The sequence below is a fragment of the Vulpes lagopus genome, chromosome 8 (genome assembly GCF_018345385.1).
Source record: "Vulpes lagopus strain Blue_001 chromosome 8, ASM1834538v1, whole genome shotgun sequence".
Lineage (NCBI taxonomy): Eukaryota > Metazoa > Chordata > Mammalia > Carnivora > Canidae > Vulpes > Vulpes lagopus.
Window position 1 is genome coordinate 37270965 of NC_054831.1, and position 22091 is coordinate 37293055.

At 38.9% G+C, this 22091-nt stretch overlaps 1 protein-coding gene across 1 annotated transcript in view; it reads left to right on the forward strand.

Annotated features, from left to right (window-relative positions):
* Positions 1–22091, forward strand: part of LOC121496476 (phospholipid-transporting ATPase IB-like) — a 593036-nt gene that overhangs the window by 130072 nt on the left and 440873 nt on the right. The window contains exons 3-6 of the mRNA XM_041764812.1: positions 17373–17472; positions 17940–18038; positions 19037–19082; positions 19689–19729. Coding sequence (XP_041620746.1) covers positions 17373–17472; positions 17940–18038; positions 19037–19082; positions 19689–19729 — 286 coding nt within the window. The remainder of the gene's footprint in view (positions 1–17372; positions 17473–17939; positions 18039–19036; positions 19083–19688; positions 19730–22091) is intronic.

Consider the following 22091-nt stretch of genomic DNA (forward strand, 5'->3'; position numbering starts at 1 on the left):
ATGCATATGTTTGTATGACTTGAAAAAAATCATAAAAGGCACTTAAGATGGAATCACTTTCTCTGTATTATTTCACCCAAGTGATCATGTTCAAATCTGCAGTAACCATTTTTTAAAAATAGATTGGGAGGGGCACCTAAGTGGCTCATTTAGTTAAGTGTCTGCCTTTGGCTCAGGTCATGATCTCAGGGTCCTGGGATCAAGCCCCACATCTGGCTTCCTGCTCTGCAGAGAGTCTGCTTCTCCTTCTACCTCTCCCTCAGTGATCTCTCTCACTCTAGCTCTCTCTCAAATAAATAAATAAAATATTTTTTAAAACTTAAAAAATAAAACAGGAAAACTAATGCTCTTCCTTTTGCATCTTTCCTAATGCATTTCTATTTGTGGTGTTAATTTCCCAAGGACAGCAAGACAATTTTGGGAAAGAAGAATATCAAGGAGGAGTTACCTTAGCAAATATTGGAACATATACAAAACTACTGTGAATCAAAATGGTATTGGTTTGGAACCGATAAATATATCTGGAGAACTAAATACATGCCAGTGTATTACAAAGTGATATTTCCATTAGGTGGAATAAATAATTGTGCTGGTGTCATTTATTAAATAATATGCCCATCTATAGGGATAAAGACAAAATTGAGCTCCTTGCTGTATCATATGTAAAAATAAATTCTGATTACAAAAAGATTGACATTAAAAGAATTTAATTTCTTTTCTTTTTTCTTTCTTTCTTTCTTGAAGAATTTCCCAATACTAAACCAAGATGCTATAAATTTTGGGGGAACATTTGCATTGTCCAGTACCTCTTCATATGTTAGAGATTCCTTTAAAAAACTCACCATATAAATGAGTGGTCTGGAAATCTATTTTATATAAATTAGACTTAATTTATACCAAGAATTATTTCAAATGGACACTGAAAATATCACCAGGCTGATAGGAAAATTGGCAAAGTCTCTGAGGAGATGATAGTGGAGCAAAGCCCCATGGCCCACAATGTATGAAAATATGTTCAACTTTTTTATAATCGAGGAAGTGCATGTAATTCTAACAATGATATGTTATTTGACAGAAGACCGATGCTGTAAAATTGACTGTTGTTACCTATTATTGGCAGGGATACGAAGATAAAGAATATTACTATATATTGCCGGTAGAAATATGAACTTTTAAAATGCTTTTGGGAGATAATTTGCCATCTATTGAAATTAAAAATTTATGATTCTCTTGGAACAGAAAAGGCACATTAGGAGCAACTTAGGAAATCTGAAGTGTGGGCTTTGGTTAATAATTTTAAGAAGTACATGATCCTTAGATTCTTGATCTCTCTTAAGGTAACCTATCTCCTAGCAGTAAACTCACCAGCAATCATGGGTATGCAAACATGGCTATTTACCATGACAGTTTTAGGGCATGAAAGTCAAGAAATAAAGTAAATGCTCATCATAGAATGATTAAGTAAATCAAAGAATATTTTATAGTCATTAAAAATGAATTAGAGCAGGGGTGCCTGTTGGCTAGTCGGTTAAGTGTCTGACTCTTGGTTTCAGCTCCAGTTGTGGTCTTAGGGTTATGGGATCAAGTCCTGTGTCTGGCTCTGTGTTCCACAGAGTTAGCTCGGGATTTTCCCTCCCCCTGCTCAGGAGCTCTCTTTCTCTAAAATAAATAAATAAATCTTAAAAAATAGAATTAGAGTTGTACCTTTGACTTTCAGGGATTTTGCCATTTTGAGAAAAGCAAAATTCAGAAAATGGTATATTGTTCCATTTTTGTGGAACATGGGCAACTGTACATGTGTGGCTATGTGTCCATGTCTGTATAGGATTTTACAAACTTGGAGAAAATTATGAAAGGGCATATAGGTTGTTATTTAAGTAACCAAGTGTAGATTGCTTATGTATTTGTATTGGATTATGTATATATCCTCAGAGGCAGATTTACTTAAGCTAATGGAGTTTAAGCTTCAGGACATCTGCTCATTCCCAGGCCTGGGGAGGGAGCTTACCACATGTTTACATGGCCAGTGACTTTTGTATAAGACATGGATTTGGGGGCACCTGGGTAGCTTAGTCGGTTAAACGTCTGCCTTCAGCTGAGGTCATGAGCTCAATGTCTTGGGATCAAGCCCCACATCAGGGTCCCTGCTCAGTGGGGAACCTCTTCTCCCACTCCTTCTGCTGCTCCCCCCGCACAATTGTGGTTACTCACTTGCTTTCTCTCTCCAATAAATAAATAAAATCTTAAAAAAAAGAAATAGATTTGAACTCTGATCAGGTAAGACCACTATCTCTTTTTATTTGGACATCACCCTTTATGACACTTCTTTTGTTAGATGGCATTGGAGTGGCATTGTAGGGATCTGGGTAAGGAAAAGTAGGAAATAACATTTTGTGTGGGTTTAGAGATACATTTATGTGGTGTGCAGTCACTTTTGTGAATGAATTATCAACTGTCCCAGCATAGGAGAAGTATCAGAAGTGTTCCTACTGCCACCACCTCACCTGGGGTTGTGGGAGGACAGTGTAAAGTTAGAAGTATCAAATTACACAAAAGTGTGTGGGTCATATTGCAGGAACAGTGTTTGAAATGTACAGGGCCAGAAGCTGGTCTGTATATATGGCTTCCAGATTTTAAATTTAATTCGCAAAATAAGTTTGATAGAAGTTTCTTTGAATTTGACAACAATCATACACATTTTGCGATATTACTATTATTCATGAATAGTGAATAGAAAGAAACATTATCAAAAGATCAGTGAAAAATAACTTCTAAGCCATAGAGGAAAGAATGAATTATCTTTCTACAAAAACTATTTCAAAATTGTCCTGTAAGGAATTATCTGAGCCAAAAGAAATAAAAGAAATACAAGCAAAAAGTATTATAGAATGCCAGACAGATAATAAAAGTACTGTGTTTTCTGGACGTTGCAATATAGTATATTTCAGGTTTTATGAATTATGTTGTGATTTTCCACTCATTCTAAATATTCTTTTTTTTTTTTTTTTAATTTATGAGAGAGAGAGCGAGAGAGAGACAGAGACAGAGATACAGGCAGAGGGAGAAGCAGATTCCATGCAGGGAGCCTAACATGGGACTCGATCCCAGGTCTCCAGGATCACACCCTGGGCTGAAGGCGGCACTAAACTGCTGAGCCACCCGGGCTGCCCTCCCTCATTCTAAATATTCTACTTGTTTTTTGTCATTCCGTATTTTTCTTAAAGTGAGATCCCTAAATTGTATACATATTGTATACAGATTACAACCAGGCCTCCCAAAGTCTGGATCTAACTGTGGATATATAATGAGTAAACTAATGAAAAGATGAAAAACGTTTCAGGATTACTTAGGAATAACTACAGTGCATTGTGTGTGTGTGTGTGTGTTTTAAGATTTATTTATTTTTTTGAGTAGGGAGCAGGGGCAGAGGGAGAGAATCTCCAGCAGGCTCGGGGCTGGATTCCATGACCCTGAGATCAATAGCCTGAGCCAAAACCCAGAGCCAGCTGCTCAACCCGCTGGGCTACCCAGGCGCCCCTATATATGTTGTATTTTTATATTACATGTCCACAATTATACGAGGACCAATTTTTTAAAAAATTTTTTAAAATTTATTTATGATAGTCACAGAGAGAGAGAGAGAGAGAGAGAGAGAGAGAGAGAGAGAGAGGCAGAGACACAGGCAGAGGGAGAAGCAGGCTCCATGCACTGGGAGCCCGATGTGGGACTTGATCCCAGGTCTCCAGGATCGCGCCCTGGGCCAAAGGCAGGCGCCAAACCGCTGGGCCACCCAGGGATCCCAAGGACCAATTATTAAGAATGAAATACAGCTTTAATATTCTTCCTTAATCATTGCTTCTCTGACGGTTTGCCTTGGAAAATTGCCAAGGGACTTGATTTTTCTCTGGCCCCGAGGTGCAGCTCCAGTGGTTTTCATTGCAAAAAACATTGCTATGAGGCCTGGCCAGCAGGGGGCACCATGCTGCCAGTCTAGGTGTGCTGTGAGCTCTGCCTGCCAGGCCCATTGAAGTGTTTAAGAGAATAAATATTTGATGGGACCCTCCAGAGCTCTGTGTGCTTGTGTAAGAGGAGAAGAAATGGCTTTCTCTTCCCGCCCCTGCTCCTGCTTTCTCTCTCTTTCTCATGCACACACACTGAGTGTTGAAGCACATGTATTACAGATCGTGCATTGGGTAGACATGATCAGGGAAAAGCTTGCTGGAGAAGATGACCCCTTGGGCTGTTGGCTTAGAAGTGGTTAGAAGTGTGTGGTTTGATGAAAAGAGGAAAGAAAGATGTTGTAGGAATTTGGCAGGGGACTAAAGGAGGCAGGAGAGCTTAAAAAGCGAATAGTCTTCACCATAAAGTGATTCCTATTTAATGTGGGGAGGAACTTTACTCTCATTTTTCTGGTGGGCTGAGTTGCAGGGTAAAGACTTGTGTGCTGAAAGCCAGACTGCTCTTTCCAAAGGAACAACTGTGTAGAAAGGTTATACTCTGAGTGTCACACTGATGTTTGTTTCTTGTTAGATCCAAGTAGGATGGATTAGAATTTCCTGCCTTATCGTAGGGCCTTGCTATGGCTGGCAGAAGAAAATGACCGTAGGGATTAATATCAGATATGGGTGGTTACTACAACATTTGTGGCAGGAAGCACTGTAAAAATAAATTGAGGCTTATGCCTAATTTCATGTTCTAAATAAACAGCTCCTTATGTGTGCCATTCCTGAAATTAGCTAAAAACAAAAGAACTAATGGTCGCTTGGCAGTTACATCTAGATGCTACTAATTTTTATTTAAAATATTTAGTTGTTAGTAAAGCAATACATGTAAGTTGTTAAAGGTTGAAATAGTGTGAAAGAGCTGTAGCCTCCCTCCCCATTGCTGCCATTCTGGTTCTGTTCTGCCAAAAGCAACCACTTGGAACTCATTCTGTTTTTAATTCTTTTATGGTTTCCACCATATTTCTAAATGAGGTTTAGAAATGAATTCTAAAGGTGAAGATTTAACTTCTGGGCTTTGGTGCCAAGTAGTGACATGGTATATCGTGTTTGTTTCTTTCCTGGTAGAATGTGCTTTTTCTGCTTCATTTTTCTAATAGAACACTTTTTCACATATCCTTGTTTCTCCTCTCAGATCACTGTCTATTATATAATCTCTATCTCTATATATATATGAAAAGAAGCTCTCAAAAGAGTGTGTCAGTTCTACTTTTTTTCCCCTGGAGACATCCTTCCCAGGTAAAGTGGCTATTGTGTGGATGTGTTGCAAAGCTATCATGCTAGAACTGTCTTATTCTTTTGTTGAGTTGAATTCCTGTTTTTTTGGATACCATGTGAGAGTGTGTTTTATTTATTGATTAATCTCTAGTATTGTTGAAACCCATCTTGCAGTAAGCAGTTTCCTAAGAAAGCTTACATGAAAATTAAATTTAAGGATCTGATAGTTTGGCTAGGTATAGAAATATACTGTTTGTTAAGTTCAACATGATATTTTCCCCCTTTATAAAGAAGTTCTTTTTACAATCTTGTGTTTTTTTAAAGAAATATTTGGTATTCTGTAATTTCAGATCTTGGTATAAGTCTGTTGTTTTATGTTCTTGGGGAAACTTTTCAGTCAGAAAAAAAATCTGAGGAGTTTTCTTGTATGTTTTTAAAAAATGTTTTCTTTCTCTGACTTTTGTAGAGCTCTTAATGGTTGGATATTGACTTTCATATCAATATTATTAGGTCTTCATTTTTCATCTTGTTTTTTTTTGTTCTACTTTTTTGGGGAGGTTTATTTTATTTTTTATTTTATTTTTCACTTCTATGGTTGGATTATCTGAGGCTATCACACTTCTAACTCCTAATAGCTCTTTTATTCTTTTATATTTTAAAAATAGCATCTCATCCTGGTTTTGTATGAATGTAGTAACCCCTGATAACTCTGAAGATGTGAGCATTTTAGGAAATGTTATTTTTAAAGTTTGATGCATTGTGTTTCCTCTTCTTTTTTCCCTGTTTTCATTTTTGAATCTCTTTTTCATTATGAGAACTTTCTGCACTTATCTGATAGTTTTCCACAGAGCATAGAAGACCAAAGGGAGCTCTCTGAGCATGGGTCAGATAGCAAGTTCGACTTTAGGTGAAGGACTTTGAATGTCAGTATGGGGAGGATTTTTTTCCTGTCTTCCTGTGAGGTTTCAGCATTTGCCCAGGGCATGATTTTTGGCTCTCTGGCCACGAGTGTAGAAAGTTTGGCCATGTGAAGTTTCTGTGCAGCCAGAAGAAGGGGGGCTTATGAGAGAAGAACAGTGCTGCTTTTCTTATGCCTTTGCTTTTAGCCCTTCATAGTTTATCTCCTGAATTTTCCCCAGATTCTTAACCTTGATTTCCTGGCTTGGCTCACCTTGTATTCCCTCCTGGCCTCCATTCTTTATCGATTGTTGGTGTTTCCACCTCCTGAGCCACCTCTGTTTTGTAGGCGAATGCCTCTCTCTTCCTGTCCACAGGCCCCTCTGACACACCGGGGTATGCCTACCTCTGCCCTGCCTGCTAAGTGATGACGATTGCTTATTTTATGTATATGCCACGGAATGCCCAGGTATTTGGTCAAATATTATTCTGGGGGTTTCTGTGAAGATGATTTTGGATTATATTAACATTTGAATCATAGAGTAAAGCAGTGTGGGTCGGCTTCATCTAGTCAGTTGAAGACCTACATAAGAAAAAAAGGCTAAGTGAGAGGGAACCTGCCCTCACAGCCTTTGAACTGGGACAGTGTCCTTTCTCCTGACTTTGGTCTGGAACTACACTACCGGGTCTCCAGCTCGCTGACTGCGGATCTTGGGACTTGTCAAAATCTATAATTGTTTGAACAATTTATAATCTTACTGTCTCTTTACATATACATTCTGTTAGTTCTGGTTCTCTGGAGAATCCTGACAATTGCAGAGATGCTCTTACTTGTACTGAATTACTCTGGATTAAAAAATGGATTGACTTATCTCTTCAGAATGGCATTGTCTTTCTGTTCTGAATTTAGACTCTATTCTTCTCTCAGCCTTTCCCCAAGTGAGGAAGTGGGAGTCCCCTCTGGAGATTTCCTCTCACTGCAGGTCCTGTTCAGAGGGTGTCTTAGGGGCATGTGCTCAACTATCTTGCCAAAAGCAGAACGGTAACTATTTTAGGGGGGAAAATCTCCTTTGCTGATGATTCCATTCCTTGTTTATAAAACCGTGATTGTATATTTTTATATTACTTTCTACTAATTTATAGTCCCTGAGTGGATGAAGAAGATAAATGTGTGTGTCCATCTTACAATTGTGGGTCCGAAGCCAGGTACTTTTTAGGTTGGGCCTCTATTGCTATTAGAGCCCCATGCATAAAGTCTTATCTTCCTCATGTCTCTATGTGAAATTCCAAGTAGACAACTACATGTCTCTATACGAAATCTTTCACTTTATGTTCACTTTATGAAAATTTAAGCTATATGCTTAGTTCCTCATGCATATGGGAACGGGCAGAAAACCTAGCAGAAAAACTTGAATTTTAAAAATTTGTGTTGGTGAGGATGTGGAGAAAGGGGAACTGTCTTGCACTGTTGGTGGGAATGAAAGCCAGTGCAGCCACTCTGGAAAACTGTGGAGGTTCCTCAGTAAGTTAAAGATAGAGTTACCCTATGACCCAGCAATTGCACTACTACTACTCTAAAGATACAGATGTAGTGAAATGATGGGACACCTGCACCCCAATGTTCATAGCAGCAATGTCCACAATAGCCAAACTGTGGAAGGAGTCCTTTGGCAGATGAATGGATAAAGATGTAATATATATATTACATATATATATATTATATTACATATATATTACTATATATATATTATATATAATGGAATATTACTCAGCCATCAGAAAGAATAAATACCCACCATTTGCTTCGACATGGATAGAACTGGAGGATATTATGCTGAATGAAGTAAGTCAATCAGAGAAGGACAATCATCATATGGTCTCACTTATACATGGAATATAAGAAATAGTGAAAAGGACCATAAGGGAAGGGGGGACTGAGTGGGGAAAAATTAAGAGGAAGACAAACCATGAGAGATTCCTAACTCTGGGAAACAAAGAGTTGCAGAAGGGGAGGAGGGGGGGAAGATGGGGTGACTGGGTGATGGGCACTAAGGAGGACACTTGATGGGAAGAGCACTAGGTGTTACACTATATGTTGGCAAATTGAATTTAAGTAAAATTTATTTAAAAAAGAATAAAAACTGGTAAAAAATAAATTAAAAACTTGGGGGTGCCTGGGTGGCTCAGTCAGTTAAATGTTTGCTTTAGCTCAGGTCATGATCTCAGGATCCTCAGATTGAGCCTCACATTTGGGCTCCCTGCTCAGTGGGGAGTCTGCTTCTCCCTCTCCCTCTGACTTTCCTTACCATTTGTGCTCCCTGTCTCAAATAAATAAAATCTTTTAAAAATTAAATTAAACATTTGAATAAAGCTTGGCAATTACATGTGATTATAAAAATGACACTGCTTATCTTGGGTTTTGATATCTATAAACTCCTTGGACTCTATATAGCACACGGGACTCACAGATTTTGCTTTATATCCAGACCTGAATGGAATTTCTGTGCATTTAACAGTAGAGAACTCTGTACCTCCTGCTAGTTTCCCAGTTTGTCTGCTTTGGCTAGCCTCCCATGTAGATCTGGTTCATCAGTGGAGTTCATCATCAGGCTCTGCCTGCTTGGGAAGTGAGGTTTTTTTTGACTAGTTTCAACCTCTGCTTGCAACCAGCTGTATAAGAGCAGCAGCCACTGTGGAGCATGAGCAGGATGTAGGCACTTCTACTTTGATGTCTCTATTTCAGAGTCCTGTCACACTTTGTTTGACTTGTAGTCTGTTAGCCTCCAGGACAGCCTTAAACTTTCCTTTTGATTGGGTTTACTTCCTGTGTACGGAATGAATATATTATATAGATTTTGACCTGTTTTGCTTCTTCTGGGGGCAGTAGCAGGATTGGGCTTCATTTGTGACTCTTTTTTTTTTTTTTTAAATATATGTATTTATTTATTTAATATAAGGAGAGAGAGAATCTTTTTTTTAATTTTTATTTATTTATGATAGTCACACAGAGAAAGAGAGAGAGAGAGAGAGAGAGGCAGAGACATAGGCAGAGGGAGAAGCAGGCTCCATGCACTGGGAGCCCGATGTGGGATTCGATCCCGGGTCTCCAGGATCGCGCCCTGGGCCAAAGGCAGGCGCTAAACCGCTGCGCCACCCAGGGATCCCCCATTTGTGACTCTTATACCTGTTTGCCTTTAGCCCAGGCATTTTCATAATATTGTTTCTTTTTATTGAAGATAGAATCTCATCGAAAATGGTCCTTTTTGCTTATTTTGAATGAGAGTCTCACAACTCATTTTCATTTGATTTTATATCCTTGAATTCACAAGTTTTCTTAATAAAGCAATTGAACAAAATCTGCTTTTCAGTGGTGCCATATTTAAAGATAGTAGCTATAAAAGTCCAATGTCTTGCATTTTGGAACTTCTTATCTAAGAGTTATGCATGATGGAAGATTTCCCTGGCAGCATGCCTTGCACTCAAAATGTTATTGTATCTTTATTCTCTTATTCCTTGTCTGCATTTTTTTTAATGATTTCATTTATTTATTCATGAGAGACAGAGAGAGACAGGCAGAAACATAGGCAGAGGGAGAAGCAGGCTCCCCACAGGGAGCCTGGTGCAGGACTTGATCCCGGATCTTGGGAACACGACCTGAGCTGAAGGCAGGTGCACAATCGATGAGCCACCCAGGTGTCCCTCTGTCCTCATTTCCATGAAAGTATTGAAATAAATGCTTGATGTCCAGGGTATTTATTGAATAATACATTATCTGTAATAGAACAGATTGGAAAATATGATAGGAACAGGACACTCACTATTTAGTAGGAATTATAGAGAATCTTTAATTGATGCAGTTATGTTCACAGGTGTATTTATAAGTTGATTGATTAGAACTCAGCTTGTTTTTTCTCATTGGATGTGTATTATAAAGAATATGCTAAAAAAGTCTGTGTAAGCTATAATAAAATGCTATAAAGAAGTATATTACTAATAGCACTGGTCTGGTCCAATTATTACATTCTGGGAATAGGCTATTAGATAAGGCAGTATTTTTCACCAGCTATAGACTAAGAAGTAGGAAAAGTGTTGAAAATAGAAGTATCATTGTTTTCAAATGAGCTTCTTAATCTTTATTTGCAACTGGTTAAATTGCAGTAGTTCAGGCAAACAAAGTGAAAATTTCTAGCGAAGTGGTCGTATCCCTTTTTATCAGCAGGAATTTCTATATTGGAGAGGATTTCCAGAATATAATTTGGGAGTCCATGCTAGATAGACAGGGAGGGCCACAGGCTTTGCTGTCCATTGGCACGTCCTCCTGGGTGACTCCCAGGTGTTCACTGATGTCCATTGTCAGCAGGCGTGGCTGGGGCTCTGCTGGCCTTTGCATTTAGTGTCTCACTCACTCTTGCTCTTTGCTGTGAATTAGTTTAATACACTAAGTGATAAATGTATGAAGCTGTTTATGCAGACATGACCAACCTTCTTAGGACGCTGTGTTTTCTTGTCTTCTGCTGCAATAACCCAGAACTCCTTGCTGAGTGAATACTTTGAGAGGAGAAAGGTGGATGGCATCTTACGGGGCCTGAGTGGAATGGAAATTTCCAGAATATGATCATGGAGGACTGGCTTAGCTCATAGTCCGCCTTCCATGGAGAGTTATTTAAAAGAGCCCTTGATGGGATCCCTGGGTGGCGCAGAGGTTTGGCGCCTGCCTTTGGCCCAGGGCGCGATCCTGGAGACCCGGGATCGAATCCCACGTCGGGCTCCCCGTGCATGGAGCCTGCTTCTCCCTCTGCCTATGTCTCTGCTTCTCTCTCTCTCACTGTGTGCCTATCATAAATAAATAAAATTAAAAAAAAAAAAAAAAAAGAGCCCTTGATTCTTTCAGTCAGTATTGAACACTTACTGTGCATTGGGCATGCAAGAAAAGTATTTGCTTGTGTAATGTAGGAGAATAAAAACAATGCTTGCTTTTTGGCTATATGTATACGTCAGGTGGATTTTCCGCTTACATTTCAAAGATGATGTTAAGCTAGTTTAAGTTCTAGGTTACGGGAGGTTTGTTTTAGGGGGAGGTTACACTTTGAGCAGTTACTGAATTTTAGGTTTGCCTTTGGAGAACACTTGTCAACTTCAGTTTTTCTCACTGCAAGAAAGTCCAGCACAAGCATCATGTCTGGGTTCTTGCTTTGTGCTGCATCCTGGAGATCAGACTTCCACATTGTTTCGTGATTTGTAGCAGGCGGAGCCCCAGACCCACATTTTTGCCAGTCCCTATTTTCTACATAGATTGTTTCCCATATTCACCAGATCTTTAGAGTATCCAAGAGGAGCATGCCTACCATACATATAACTGAGTTCCACCCCTGCTGAGCCAAGTTCCCCAGAGGAGAGAGTTTACTGGTTGCTGCTGTTGTCAGGTTTTGTCTTCTTAGAATCTGGAGGCTTCTTGTTCCTGAGAAGAAATGGCCAGCATGTGACCATGCTGGTCTCTTCATACTTCTCCACATAGCTCCATCCACATTGTCCCTTTCCTGTCCCTCCCACAGAAGGAACAACTCAAGCTCTCCCACTGCGCACTTTACGGTTCTCTTACTCTGTGATGCTCTTCCCCTGTGTCCCCACATGGAGGTTCCTGATGATTCACCTCCTTCACTTCTTAGCACACCCATCACCTTCTCAGTGGAACATTCCCTGATCATGCCATTGAGAATTGTGCTCCTTCCCCCAGCCCCATACCCCCACCCCTGGACCCCTCTGTATCTTCCTTCTCTGATTGATTTTCTTCCACACTATTTATCACATCTATCCTCTAGTATATTTTTTCCAAACCTATTTTTCCTCTAGAATGTAATTCCCTTGAGGATATATATTTTTGACTGGTTGGTTCTCTGCAGTGTCTGGCACAGTGCCTAGTACATAGATGAGGCTCAGTAAATATCTGTTGAAGGCAGGATGGGTGGATTTTGACAAACCCCTGGCCATTCCTCATGTCACTCAATTTCAGGAAACACTGGTCTAACATGTTTAGAGGGAACCTGAGTGAACCACAGGAAATGCTTGTTTTCTCCTGGTCATTTGTTCCCCTTTCCCAGGCTCTAAGATGTGCTAAATACCAAGGACTGCTTGCACCCAGAGCCTGTCCAGAGCCTGTTGTTAACAGCCATGCCGGCAGGCTTGCTGACATATGTGGTTTGAGTGGGAATCTTTTGAGGGTGACTCATTTTCTGTGAATATTTCTTTCCCCTGATACAGTGGATGGTAAATGGCTCTTATCCTTTTATGTCTTAATAGTGTTCAGCTGGATTGACTTCAAATAGGAGATTTGGACAGATTTACCTGTTCAAGGATGGTCAGAGTGTGGACCTTGGGCCAGCAGCATTGGCTTCACTTGGAACTTTTTAGAAATCTAATAAAAATCTCAGGCCCACTCAGAATGGGCCTGAATATACATTTAATGGCTAATTTCATATGCAACTTGACTGGTCATGGTGCCTGGATGTTGGTCAAACATTATTGTAGATGTTTCTGGGAAGGTGTTTTTGAATGAGATTAACATTTAAATTGGTAGACCTTGAATGCAGCAGGTGACCCTCTGATGTGGGCGGACCTCATCCAGTCAGTTGAAAAGCCTGAATAGAACAAAGTCTGACCATCCTAGACAAGAAGGAATTCTGTCATCAGGCAGCTTTGCTGACATATGAAAGGCAACACTAGATCTTCCCATGGGTCTCCAGTCTGCCAGCCCACCCTGAAGATTTTATACTTGTCAGGCCTCCATAATAGTGTAAACCAACTCCTTAAAATCTCTCTCTCTCTCTCTCTCTCTCTCTCTCTCTCTCTCTGTATACATTCTTGTTGGTCCTGTTTATCTGAAGAACTCTAATAAATTTTAACAAGATCCCCAGGTGACTTGTATGCATCTTTAAGTTTGAGAAGCACTATCCTAAACTCTTCTGGTAGAATGATGGGTGCTGCCTTTAGCTGATTGTAGTTTTGTGTGTTTTAAACAGGACACATCAGGTTGTATATCAAGATTATTATTTTACTATACAGTAGCCATCTCTTGGATGAATGCCAGTTTCTCTAAATTATTGATGATGCTCATTCTATTTCAGTTTGAAAATATTTTAGACTCATTTTTCTATTTCAACTAGAATAAAAGTTAGTATGCTTTCCTTCCCCATCTTTGGTTTTCTCACATAAATGGGATCTCTTTCTACTCCAAACCTTTAATTTTATGGCATTTCAGAGACATGTGGGTCCCATTAAACACACTTAAGCACACTTAGTACTTTACTCAAGTGAGAAATGTTTGCACATAGATGGGGTCATGTGCCAACTGTATGTGTGCATGTCTGTTTTGTACAGATGGAATGTAGGGTTCAAATATTATAGTCAAACTGCCATATAAAATGCTTTCTAGTCTTAGAGTGTGTGAATTTTCATGTTTTCTTTATGATAAATGTTGTTTGCTTTATTTCAATGGTCAGTACACCATAAAGGAATGCATAGAACTTTGTACCATGAGCTTATTATGTACATGAATTTGATATATTTTCCCTACACTTTAATAAGCTTGATTTGAGCCAGTTTCTTCTGTCTGGCAAAATTTTACAGTGTTGGGACGCCTGGAGGGCTCAGTGGTTGAGCATCTACCTTCAGGTCAGGTCATGATCCTGGGGTCCTGGGATTGAGTCCCTCATTGGGCTCCCTACAGGAAGCCTGCTTCTCCCTCTGCCTGTGTCTCTGCCTTTCCCTCTGTGTGTCTCTCATGAATAAATAAATAAAATCTTTAAAAAATTTTTTATAGTGACATCTTATACCCCAAAGGCTTTCTAAGTGATTTGGGGCTCCATGCAAGCACATTTTCTAGCTAGTTAGTGATATCCTTTCAAGTGTCAGAATCTTTAAGTTTAAACTGTCTTAACAGTGGTTTTAATATATTTTTTAATATATATATTTAATACCTTAAGCAAAAGAAGACCCTTTGCTCTTCTATTTTGGTGCTTCTAATTTGTTGTGTATTTGAAACCTGCTAGGTAATCTTGCTACCATCTATTTCAGTTAAGGCTTGGCTCAGAATCACGTCCTCAGAAGGCAAGCTAGGAGTCAAGCAGGTATTTTTATGGATAAATCTTTGAGCAGCCAAAAGACGAATGGTTTGTTTTGCCCCTTCAGATTCTCAGTTTATGCCTTTGGATTATTTCATTGTTCATTGATTATCTGCTGTGTGGTGGGAACATACAAAGTCGAAGTAAGCATTCTTAATGTTCCCAGAATCTATTCTGGGGATAGATAAATAAAATACAAAACAAAGCAGAGACCAGTTAATGTCTGGTCGTAAACACCACCCTGTGGACTTAGAGGAAGAAGAGTCTTTGTGATTTTATCAAACTTAATGGAAGATATGTTTGAATGGGAGAGTAAAATGGGAAGGGCAGTTTAGTTATGGAGAGACCATGTAGATGAGAGAGGATGTCCCCAAGCAAAAATGTGAACATCTATAATTCAACATAAGCTCTATCAAGATTCTAACAGCATTTTTTTACAGAGGTAGAAAAAACACTGCTAAAATTATGTGGAACCACTAAAGACCCCAAATAGCTAAAGAAATTCTGAGAAAGAAGAACAAAGTGGGAGGTATTACACTTCCTGATTTCAAATACTATAAAGCCATAGTCATCACAACAGTATGGTATTGGCATAAAAAAAAAAAAAACAGACAAATAGGCCAACAAAACAGAATCAAGAGCCCAGAAATAAACCCAAGCTTATATGGTCCCCTGATACTTGGAGAGGGAGCCAAGAATCCTCAAGGGAGAAAGACAGTCTCTTCAATAAATGGTGCTGGGATAATTGGATTTTCACGTGTAAAAGCATGAAACTGGATCCTTATTTTACACCATTTACAAAAATTAATTTGAAGTAGATTAAAGACTAAGAGGACTCAAAGCCATGAGACTCTTAGGAAAAAACATAGGAACAAAGCTCCTTGAATGGGTTTTGGTGATGATTTTTTGGATGTGACATCTAAAGCATGAGCAACAAAATAAAAAGTGGGACTACATACAACTAGAAAGCTTCTGCCCAGCAAAAGAAACCATCAATAAAATGAAAAGAAAACCTTTGGAATGGGAAAAAGTATCTGCAAACCATATATCTGATAGAGAGCTAATATGTAATATATATAAAGAACTCATACAGCTCAATGGCAAAAACAACAATGTATTTAAAAAATGGGCAAAGTACTTGCATAGACATTTGTCCAAAGAAGATATATGAAAAGTCAAGAGGCAAATGAAAAGATGCCCAGCATCATTAGTCATTAGAGAAATACAAATTAAAACTGTAGGATCTATCACATCACACCAGTTGAGGTAGTCATCATCAAAAAGATAAGAGATAACAAATGCTGGCATTGATGTAGAGAAAAGGGAACCCTGTGGGACTGTAAACTGGTACAGCCACTATGGGAAACAGTAAGCAGTTTCCTCAAAAAATTACATAGAACTACCCTATGATTTAGCGGTTCAATTTTTGGGAATATATTCAAAGGAAATGAAAACGCAAACTTAAAAAGATATCTCCACCACCACATTCATAGCAGTATTGTTTACAATAGCCAAGACATGGAAACGGCCTAAGTGTCCATTGATGGATTGGAGAGGTTGTAATATATTCATGAAGTGGAATAATACTCAGCCATAGAAGATGAGGGAATCCTATCATTTTCAACATGGGCAGACCTTGAAGACATACTAAGGAAATCAGAATGGAAAGACCTGTCTCACACATGGAATCTAAAGAAACAAAACAAAACAAACCCAAACTCGTAGAAAAAGATAAGACTTATGATTCCCAGAAGTGGAAGGTGGGGTGGGGGGTGGGAAGGTGATACAAAGTACAGCTTTGAGTTGTAAGATAAATACGTACAAGGAATGTAATATACAATATGATGCAGTAGCTGCCCCTACTGTATGATATATATGAAAGTTAAATTTCCCCCCTCCTTTTTTTTGTACCCATGTGAGAAGGTGGATATTAGCTGAACCTGCTGTGGTAATCATTTCACAGTTATGTAAATCAGATCATCCTGCTGTACACCTGAAATTATGCAGCGATGTATGTCAATTATTTCTCAATAAGACTGGAAGAAAATTCCAAACAAGCATGAGCAAAGGGTGTGATAGGAATAGAGTTTATTCGGGTGTGGATGAACAAAAAAACGCCCCTGATAGGTATCTGGAGGGTCACATTGACCTGTTATACATATGCCTGAGACCCAGGGTATCCTTTATGGAGTTGACTTGCTATATTGAATCAGTGGCTTTATATTAAGAATTGTTTTTTAAAATTTTTATTTATTTATGATAGTCACACACACACACACAGAGAGAGAGAGAGGCAGAGACATAGGCAGCGAGAGAAGCAGGCTCCATGCAGGGAGCCCGATGTGGGACTCGATCCCCGGTCTCCAGGATCACGCCCTGGGGCAAAGGCAGGCGCTAAACCACTGCGCCACCCAGGGTTCCCTATATTAAGAATTGTTACGCATCACAAACCCTAGAATAATTCTACTTGCTTGTGTGAATCACTCAATTGGTGTTTCTATCTCACTCTGTTTCAGTGTTCGTGTCTTTTGCTATATTTGGAATGTGTACCTCTTTCTGTTTTGGGATTCTTGAAGCATATCTTCCTTTAACAAATATTCTTTTTTTAAAAAGATTTATTTATTTATTTATTTATTTATTTATTTATTTATTTATTTATTTATTTATTTTAGCGAGATAAAGAGAGCAGGTACAGGGGGAGGGGCAGAGGGAGAAGGAGAGAGAAAAAAATCTCAATTAGGCTCCTGCTGATCACAAAGCCCCACATGGGGCTTGATCTCACAACCCATGAGATCATGATCGAGCCAAAAGAAGAGTTGGACGCTCAACCGACTGAGCCACCCAGGCACCCTAACAAATATTCTTGATATGCGTACTGTAGCTCCTGGAAGGTGGGTAAATCTCTCTGCTTATACTGTGTGAATAGTAAATATATCTAAGTTTGAAAACTTAGAAGATTTTCTTGTCAGGTGTATCCTTTTACTAAATCTTTGAGGGACAGGGCCAGCATAGCAATTTTCTTGTCATGATTCTGAAATATTTTATTCTTAAAACCACTTGTAAAACTCTTGAAACTTTTCATTTTCTTTTAAGAATTTACATCTGTAGCTGATAGTAGTATTTTTCTTTATACTTCTAGTACGGCCAAGTACAGTGTGTTGACGTTTCTACCTCGATTCTTGTATGAGCAGATTAGAAGAGCTGCTAATGCCTTCTTCCTCTTCATTGCCTTATTACAGGTAATGTTTTTAAAGAAGTTATTTAAAATTCATAAGGTTAATTACATGCAAAATGAGATTTTGCTAAAAGGTCACTTAACTGAAAAAGCGTCATAATACTTAAATGTAATTTGTCCCCTCATCCAAACATCGTTTTCATGCACAGACATGATCTCTGCATAAAGGCTGACTTCTTTAGATCTTGCCATAAGGATAATTGCAGTTACTAAAAGAGGCATTGAAAAATTACCATATGGTCATAATTTTAACCCCTTTTCAGTTCTAAACAGATATACAATGTTAGATAAAAATTTTAAGATATGTAAAATGTGTAGCTAGTTTTTAAAAAGAAGATAATTACTTTGGTATAACAGAAATGTAACAGAATTTCCAAAAAGTGAGTGGTGTCATATATTTTTTTGTAGGGAGGATTTTGATTGAAAAATTTTAATTTGTCAACTTCCCTCTTTTGGTCTCTTGTCTTACAGCAAATTCCAGATGTATCTCCAACAGGAAGATATACCACCCTGGTGCCATTGATCATTATTTTAACAATTGCAGGCATCAAAGAGATTGTGGAAGATTTTGTAAGTTTTTGCTTTCATATAATAAAAACATTGTATTGAACATAACTTGTAACTTATTTGTTGCTTTGGTTTTTTTCATTGAAGTTAAGAAATTGGTCAATAGCTTAACTGACTTCTCAAGGCTCATGATGGCATTTTAGGGGAAGGGACATGTACACACAGTGTCTTAAATACTTAGTATTTCAGTAGTTCAGACTGTGTTTTCAAATGTTAGCTCTGTGAACCCTCTTTGGTTTTTATTACTGATGTTCCTTATATCCTTCTTTACAGCTTGCTAATTTGGGTAGCAAAAGGATGGTATTGCTGCCTAGTATCACAGCATTGGGCTGGCTGTGCCTGAGGTTATTTTATGAGTCCTGTCTCCCCTCAGACTTATCTTGGTGTATCTTCAGGTTCATTGGCTACAACCATATTCACGCTTTCTTCCCTTTTTCCTATCTGTGGTCTTGTCTGCACGGTCTTTCTCTTCTTCCCTACCCCTCCCTCCTTCCACCCTTTCTCTCTCCCTCTTTCTCTCTCTCTCTCCCTCCCCCACCCCTGTGTCTCTCTTTCTTACGCACACACATACACTCACACACATATGTACATTTTTCTGGGAATAGGTGAATAAATGGAATGCAATTCAAAGGTACTTTACGTCCAAAATTCTTTACCAATAAAATGAATTCAGTTGTTGTTGGGTTTATTATCCTGAATAATTCTTTTAGTCTCATCTTAAACAAATAAGGAGTGAAAAGTTTCATACTTCAGAGTGCTTGTTCCTTTTTGGAGCCAAAATGTCATGGTTGACACTAGTGTAGACTGCATCCATGTTTGCTACATTTGTTTGTGGATTAGTGAGGCTGCTGGGTCACAGACCTCTAAGCTGAGTCTTGCAGCCTTACCATTGCTGCTAGTCCGTTTCCTTGAGTCCTGTTTCTTTCCTGATCTGTTGTTGCTATTTCAATTATTCATTTGGGACTTTTGAATCTAAGAACTTTTTTTTTTTTTCATAACAGAAGCGGCATAAGGCAGACAATGCAGTGAACAAAAAGAAAACGATAGGTAAGACACCAGGCTGAATCACTTTTTCTGCTAGAAAACTTAAGGCATTCTAAATAAGTAGCTAATGATATTGAGGTAAGTTGAGGGAAATGATCTATAAAATATTTTAAAGAAATAGCAAAAATTACAAACCAGTCCAACAAAATGTGAGTCCTGGCTTTGAAGCTTTGGATGGAATTTGTGTCTTTTAGAAGTTTGGAAAAGGTGGAATTTTCAGGCCTATTTTAGGTCTATAAAAAGTCCATGCATTAACATCCTTGGTTTATAATTGCTCCTTACCTCTATTTTTTATTGTATTGATTTTTAGGTCTGTGTTGTATGTATGTATTTAATCTTTTAACAATAGGGTGATATTTTTCTTCTGGGATAAATATAGCTAGATTTAACTTATATGCATATACCTATATTTATGTGTATGCATTAATGTATATATGGTACATGGCTTGGGGCTCCATTTTGGGGACTGCTGTGGTATGCCTTTATGTCTCAAGATATGGTATGTTGGAATTAATACGTGGAATTTTGAAAGGAGCCTTTAGATTTTGGAAAGCTGATTTATTTTGATTGTCACCAATATTAACTGGTACATTGTTTTTTCTTTTTCAGTGTTAAGAAATGGTATGTGGCATACCATTATGTGGAAAGAGGTAAAAATTAATTTTAAAGATCTGCAGAAAGTACAGGTTTGGGTACTTGTAATTAATTGCTAGTATTGACTGCAGTAGATAAAGCTCGAGTTAAGACATTGGTCATCCCTAATGTAAATTTTACATTGTGGAGTTTCCCATGAGATTTAGGTAGAACCACTGCATGTTGACTTGGTTTCCCTGCTTCTTCTGGAAAGTGCTTACTGTTTCCGTTCACAGTTGTGAAATTTGTTGCTCCTTGATGGATATTTCTGAAATATCAAAGCATTCTCTAGTTTCCAATTCCAGTCCAAGAAATCTTTTCCCTGGTCTTCTCTTAGACTAATCTAAATCAAGTTTTTAAAAGATTTTCTAACTTTGGAGAACCTCACTTTATTTTTTAATTTAGATTTTATTCGTTTATTCATGAGAGAGACACACACAGAGAAAGAGGGGCAGAGACACAGGCAGAGGGAGAACCAGGCTCCATGCAGGGAGCCCGATGAGGGACTTGATCCTGGATCTCTAGGATCAGGCCCTGGGCTGAAGGCGGCGCTAATACCACTGAGCCACCCAGGCTGCCCAGAACCTTACTTCTAATGTTTTTGGTGGGAAGAGTTTTGGGTTTAGGATTACTGTGAAATGTAAGCAAGGGTGAAATAGGCTTGGAAACCATCCTGTGTGGAACCTGAAATTGGTTGTCATGACCAGCTGTCACTGCTCTTTACAGTAGTGAGAAGGGTTTGCCTCCACGTCCCTGGAAACATGAGGTTTGGAGGGCTTGGGGATGGATGAGGGTTTTTTTGTTTTGTTTTATTTGAGGTTTTTTTTTTTTGGTTGTTTATAGTGATGAGTAGAAAAGGTGGAAGAAATATGCTTGTGACATCTGGGTGTCTTGTATCTGATAAAGTTAGCTTTTTAAGTGAGCCTCTGTTTTACCTGGACTTTCTTAATGGTCACAAGGATTTTTGGAGAGTGACTCTAATGACTTCAGTATTTGAAGCTGATTAACGTGATTTTGAAAAAAATTACTTTTTGAAGCCTCACTTAACAATAGTTTCTCTTGCTAACCATTTAATAAGCAGCAATTAAAAATGCTTCTATGGTCTTTTACTCTGCAAAATGCCTGTGATGCAGTAACTACAGCCCTTGGTTTAGTTTTTGTTTTAAGAGAATTATGAAGTCTCTTTATAGTGTTTCATGATAACACCTTAACCTTGATAGCAGTCTTAAAGTCCTATAAGGCAAATACTTATTGACCTTCCTCTTATTTGGAAGTCTCTGGTTCCTGGTCAGGTGGTTGGAAATTCTTGACCTCACAGAAGTTAGAAATGCTCCCAGTGCTATGAGGGTTCAAGGATTCCCACTGCATTTAGGAATGGCCTCTGTTTCTCTAAGTTCTTCCTGCCACCCTCATGCCCAGAAAGGTACGAACAGTGGTAAGAGTAAAGAATGATTTAGATTTGGGATGTTTGCACTCTTTGAAACAGTAGAAAATGGAGTGATAATCTCTGAATTCTGGGTTGAGGAGTCGATGGCCTCACAGACTCCTAAGGCTCATTACCACTTCCCACACACATTTGAAGTTAAAAAAAATCCCAAACTCAATACCTGTTATATGCTTTGTCATGTATATTTTTATTTCAACTAAAATGCTTTTGTTCATTTAAATAGAACTGTTAGTATGTCCTAGAGATGGTGTTAAGTACTGGGGATGCAGTAAAGCATAACTAAATCACGGCCCCTGCCCTTCAGAAGCTGCCTACCGTGGTTCTCAGCCTTCGCTGGGCATCCCATCTGCTTGACTAGCCGGTCTAACAATGAATGCTATGTGGGCTGATTTTGGGAGTTCCATTGGGCCCTAAAATTTGCATTTGTAACAAGTTCCCAGGTGAAGCCGATGTTGCTGGTCCAGGGATTACACCCCTAAACCACTGATGCAGTGGGAGTGGCAGGCGGCTGGAGAGAATGCAGTGCAGGTGCTGAGCATTGTGTAGGGGCATGCTTCAGGTGCTTCTGGAACATATGGGAAGGACGACCAGCCAAGACCCATCAGTTCAGATGAGCAAAGGCTTCCCTTGTGTGATGTTCTGGTGTTCTTTTGAAGGATGAATGAGGGATAACTATCTAAAGGGAAATGCTATTCAAAACAGAGGGAAGTGGGTGAAAGTCTGAAGTGTTTGGGAAGGAAAGCCAGGCACATCTGCAGGGTGGCTTGAAACAAGGATGAGAATATGGGAGAAGACAGGCGATGAGAGATATCAAACACCAGAGATGTCAGGCAAGGTGGACCTGGCTATCTTTAAGCTTCCTAAAGTGATACAGCTCTAATCTGAAATGCTAAAGCTTGAGTTGGCAATCCCCTGGGCTATAGCGGGATAGT